This window comes from Micropterus dolomieu, linkage group LG17 (genome assembly GCF_021292245.1).
Source record: "Micropterus dolomieu isolate WLL.071019.BEF.003 ecotype Adirondacks linkage group LG17, ASM2129224v1, whole genome shotgun sequence".
Taxonomy (NCBI): Eukaryota; Metazoa; Chordata; class Actinopteri; order Centrarchiformes; family Centrarchidae; genus Micropterus; species Micropterus dolomieu.
Window position 1 is genome coordinate 13,122,438 of NC_060166.1, and position 5,672 is coordinate 13,128,109.

General features: G+C 43.8%; 1 protein-coding gene across 1 annotated transcript in view; it reads right to left on the reverse strand.

Annotated features, from left to right (window-relative positions):
- slc6a4a (solute carrier family 6 member 4a) overlaps nucleotides 1–5,337 on the reverse strand; it is a 17,725-nt gene extending 12,388 nt beyond the window's left edge. Inside the window, exons 1-4 of the mRNA XM_046074851.1 lie at nucleotides 5,148–5,337; nucleotides 2,283–3,218; nucleotides 763–897; nucleotides 34–256 (exon numbers count right to left, since the gene is read on the reverse strand). Coding sequence (XP_045930807.1) covers nucleotides 34–256; nucleotides 763–897; nucleotides 2,283–2,754 — 830 coding nt within the window. The 5' untranslated portion in view covers nucleotides 2,755–3,218; nucleotides 5,148–5,337. The remainder of the gene's footprint in view (nucleotides 1–33; nucleotides 257–762; nucleotides 898–2,282; nucleotides 3,219–5,147) is intronic.
- Nucleotides 5,338–5,672: the final 335 nt, after the last annotated feature.

Below are 5,672 nucleotides of genomic sequence, written 5' to 3' on the forward strand. Positions count from 1 at the left end.
CTACGCCTCTACATCCGACTTACATGCACTTACGTATAGAACTCCTCGGCAGGGGAGGTGGAGGAGTTGGACCACGACACATTATGGTCAGTGGACATGTAACGGTTACAGTTGCCGGTGTTCCAGCTGTTGCCGCAGGTGGTCCAGGGCAGGGTGGGCTGAAATGATGATAGTAGGTAGTATAAAGCCCAGGCCATGATGGTGTTGTAGTAGAAGGCGATGTAGAGGGCTATGATGCAAATGGCAAAGCCGATCCCTGGATGAGTGGAGAAAATGACTGTTACCACAAAAATGAAAAAAGGTTCAGAAGAATTTAAACTTGAACTATCCTGATCATAACAATCTCTCCTACATTTTTTCAAGAGACATCAGGTGAGTTTTCAAGCTAATTCAAGTTGCTATTGGGTGAGTGGGTGACATTTCCGAACAACAACAATTTACATACTATCACATTTCTGAGCATCTGGCATTTGGCATGGAAATGTGACAATTTCCATAACAGAGAGTCAGTACATCTCACTAGATGTACAAGAAGCTAGGGATGCTCTTGACGGGAACTGTACCGAGGGGGACTTGGAGGTTAAATGAGCTGTCTCTCAGGCTCTGACACTGTCCTTCTTCGTCTTTTTTTGTTACCTTGCTGCCAATTTCCCCGTTAGTAAGCGCTGTTCTTTCATGTTCTCGCCTTACCTTTTAATCCAAGCTATTGCTATTAACATATCTCTCCATCTGTTCCTGTTTTCTCTCCACACCTCCTGATACCTTTGAAGATGGGGCAGATGTGTTTCCAGATGGAGATGCAGCCACTGCGGTGGAACTGGCCGAGGGCCAGCTCCATGTAGAAGAGAGGGACACCTCCGAACACTGCCATCAACAGGTAGGGCAGCAAAAAGGCACCTGGGCAGAGAGAGAAAGGGAGGAGGGTGGATATGGGGAACAAGTAAGGAGAGAGGGAGAAAAAAAATGTGGGGAGGATGAAAACAGTGGGAGAAGTGAGAAGGGAATCATTGGAACAAAGAAAGAGTTATGGACGAACAGTAAAAAGTAAATGGCACTCATGAGAGAAGCTACTTGTTCACACTCCATCTGTAATCTCAGTAGTCCTCTCAATAACCCCTGACAAGAACCAAGAACATTAAAAAGCACCCTGAAAAAATCATTACATATTGTAAGTACCTTATCATTTACACAACCCTAGTCCATTCAAAAACAACAGTGCACGCTTTCCCACTTTAATAACGCTCTGCATTGAATATGTGAAAACACAGTAAGGAGGGTAATTTTGTTCAAATTCTGCAATGACAAATTAGGACTACTGCAATGTTAGCTTCATTACTGCTAAGTAAGGAAAGTATAAAATTGATGAAAGGAGAATTAGAAGACCAAACACAGAGGAACAGAAAAGCAGCAGAACGGCAGCCAGATCTCTCTCTTTCTTTTTCTCCCTTTCATTCTTTCTTCAGAAAGAATGAAAGATTATCAACAGATTATCAACTTATTTTTATGTGCATGTGTGCATTTGTGTATGTGAGTGGGTGGGGCGATGTGTGTGTGTGTGTGTGTCATGCCTTTGTGACATGAAAGCAAAGATAAGGGTTGATTGAGCAGCTGCCTGGGAGACAGGTTATTAAGCAAGGAGAAAGAGACTGAAGGTGTTCTCATAAAAACCACAATTAATACTGTTGCCTCTATCAAGTGTCTCCCAGTCCCCATCTCTACTTCGCTCCGTGAGACACACACACAGGACACAGGAAATTGCAAAGATTTTATTATTGCAAATTCAATAAAAGTGGAACGGGGAGGCCCTATTTGCAGCTAAGTGAGGGAGGATTGTGTGGTAACAGAGCTCAGGCAGACTACACGGACTTACCTTTTTGTACTTTAGATTGTGCAAGAAATGGGCCACATCAAGCGCTATTCATAAACAAGCATGTTAACTGCAGCCTTCCTTATAGGCCTGCACCCTTTTTATTTAGCTGTTTGTTTTGCAGAAATAATGATTTACCAAAGACAGTCTCCATCTACTGTACCTCTCTCTTTAATGATGGAAAAAGTTCCAGGGCAGTAAACTGACACTTCAGCTGCTAAATGTGTTGGGAATTATTACTATGTACACACACAGTATACGCTGTAGTACAATTCAGACCTAAAAGGAGCCTTTTTCGTCTTTCTAATCTGTGAAGTCCTGTTTACTTTAGCAAAGGATCTCCTGTGAGCTGAGCTCCAGCTCACCCCACTCCTCATCTCCCTCTCCCCCTCTCAAACATCTTTTGCCTCCTCACCTCCTCCATTTTGGTAGCAGATGTAAGGGAAGCGCCAGACGTTTCCCAGGTCCACAGCGTAGCCGATCACAGAGAGCAAGAAGTCCATCTTCTTGCTCCAGGTTTCTCTGGGCCTCTCCAAGCTGGTTTGCTGGACCACCAGAGTCCTGAGGCCTCCCAGCGGCACTGAGGAGCCGGCACCTCCTCCAGTCCCAGAGGCTGTACCTCCAGCGCAAGCCGCGGTCCCTGGCCCCTCCCTGGGGCTTTGCGGAGTAGACGTGGTGAAGCCATTGGACACCTGTTGTCCAGAGCCGGAGGTCAGGCTCTTGGGTCCTCTCTCTGCGAGACCATCAGCCAGCATCAGTCTACCATTTTCCTGCTGTGTCCCCTCCTCTCCTCCCCCCACATCCTGTCTGCCTTTGTCCCTCTCTCCCTCATTCTCCCCTTTATCCATTGTCAACATGCTCGTCATCATCATATCTTTTGTCTCCATTGGGTCGTGTTGATGTTGGCGTTGGCGAGGCAGTTAGGGGTGGAGAGAGGATCTCAGTGACGATGAAGGGAATGTGGCACTGCTGTCTGATTGGGTGCCCATTAGGGGAACAGAGGGGTTAGGAGAGTGGGGGAATAGCGCAGTGACGGTGCGGGGCAAATTTGGCAAAGAAATAGGACTGTCCTTCGTGGACAGGTAAAGGAGACGGGGAACAGGAGAGCAGAGCTAAAAGAAGAGAAAGGAGCCAGAATGAGGGGAGGTGTGTGTGTGTGGGGGGGAGAGACTGAAATGTGTAAGAGTCTGTTGAGCAAGAAGAATACGAGCAGGCCGCTGGCACAGACAAAACAGGGTATGCGAGAAGAGAGGTGTGTTTGAACAGGATGTGGCCAGCAGAAAAAGTTACACGATTCTTGGATCTTCTCCACAAACTGCTCGTCCTGTGAGGCACTCAGCGATGGGGCACACTGCAACACACAGAGGGAAAATCCACTGATAAGTCACAAGCAAAGAGTTCTTTAGCTCTAAATGACTTTTGAGTGAACCCACATTACAGAATACATAAAAATGAGCCTTCGTGTCTTTCTACATGCCATAAGCACATGGACTATGATGATGAAATACAACTATGAAATACAGCCTCGGTGGTATAAAGTGAGGGACTGTGCTGGGGCATGCCGGTTTACTTTTCTTCATGTTTCTCATTTCATGCTATCACTCTGTCGCACAACCTGTTTTGATGGTCCCCTGCTCAGAGCCGTATAATGGGGACAAATAAGAGAAAATGCCCTCTTTTATTCTTTTTCTTTTTGCAGTTGGACATGCACTAAGCAGATATCAGATTAATAAAAGAACATCTACATACTAATTTATTTAACTCTTGAGAACAATTAGACTTAGACGTTATTTCAACTGCACTTCAGGTGTTTAAGAAAATTACGTATCTGTAAACAGTGTAAAATTAATGCAGCAAATTTATCTCTTTTATTCCTTAATTCAATGCTTAATTCCAGTCAAGTGCTATAGTAAATATAATGTAAACACGGGACTCTATAAAATTGTGCAGCTACATTATTGTCCAAATTAGCGCATCAAGTGATATTCTCTGTGAACATCTGTGAATATGTAGTTTGTGCCAGTTCTGTAGATCATGTGTACAAATTGTTCTGCCTTGTAAAACACTTGAATTTGTTTTTAAGTTCAACAAGGAGGAAGGCTCCTGTGTATGGATTATAAAATAAGTCAACATTGAGTGAAATTTTCACAAACATTACAGTATAACTAATAATCTAGTATTTAGCAGAAAATGCACACATACATTCACTCAACAACCAATCCAAAATGCTCTCGCATGAGTTATGGGTCAAACTGAGAGTCATTTAAAAGTGGATTAGATTGTTTAAAGTGTTAGCGCATTAGTAATGAATGCCAGCATGTACGAAGACTCAATTTACATGAAATGCCATTATCTTAATTAAGTCCGAGTGTCTAACAGTTTTACACGGCACGACATTCACTCAGCACTAACATCTGACTACCACGTAACCAAGATCCTCTCATTTACCTGGAAAATAAACACTGGCTAACCTTCCATACCCCCCCCCCCCCCCCCCCCCCCCCCCCCCCCCCTCCATACAAACCACACTTTTACTTCCTGATGAAAGCAATCATAAGTTCTTCATCATAACAATGACTTTCCATCTGAATCCTCAAGGCTGACAAAAGTACAGTGCACACCCTCTGGTCTGCTTGAGATGCTTTAGACGCTCAAACCTGACGGAAATCTTGCAATTTCTACTCGAAAGGTAGCAACTTAAGCATGTGCCTGAAAAAATGTTACACTTTAACTCATGGTTATCCATAATGCACACAGCGTGTCAGCTGTCACAGTGCCTCACAACAGAAGGTCGAGAAAAAACACTGAGGTAAGTAAATGGCTCAATGAAATACAAAATCTGACCTGCATGTGCAGACACACTTAATTACCGTCTGAAAAAAAAAGTACATGCATAATTCAAATTAAGTTTGAATAAGCAGTTTTTTTCCCCATGATCCGTTATTCACCACAGAATGATACTGTGGTGAAGTCACAAGTCAAATGATTTTTTTTAATCTTATCTTTTAGACTTTCATAAAGGAAGGGAAAGCAAGATAACATCAAGATTTAAGAAAAGATAGACTGATAGTGGACATGCGAGGAAAACACCAATGAGCCATTTTAAAACAACTCAAATTAAAAACGCAGACAATCCTTTGAGCCATCTCTTATCTTAGTGAACTCTGCTTGAACTTTAGACAAACCACTAGTCGCCACGCTAACACTTTTGAGGTAAATACACAAAAATGAACAGGAAACTAAAGAGTATTTTATCCCACACTCACATCCCATACATTACCTTGAGAGATGGTAAAAGAAGGACAAGTAGAACCTGTGGCGGCTAAAAGACACACAAACAGCAGCAGCAACTTCTGCCCAAAACTTAAAGAATCCAGCGGTATTGCAAACTTGCCAGAGAAACAGCGTGCACTAGCACATCAGGACACTGTGTTTGCCCATTGAGCTCTCAAACCTCTCTCAATTCTCTCTCTCTCACTCTCCCTCCCTTGTTGTCCCTCTCTCGCTGACTTGCAACCACACACACTTACACACATGCCGCGTTATGAGACGCACAGCCGCGCAGAGATGCATGGATGCGTGTGCTCAGACAGACAAGATACTGGAGAAGCGTTACGCAAGCACAGACATGCACACTTTGAAGCTTGGTTTGATGCATACAATAACAACACAAACAGCAATAATGAGCTCTGACACAGTATGGACATGGCAGAGTTCTCATCAAAGCGCGCACACACACACACACACACACACACACACACACACTGATGGGAAGTCCTACCCTTGGGTAGCTGTGTGGCAATGT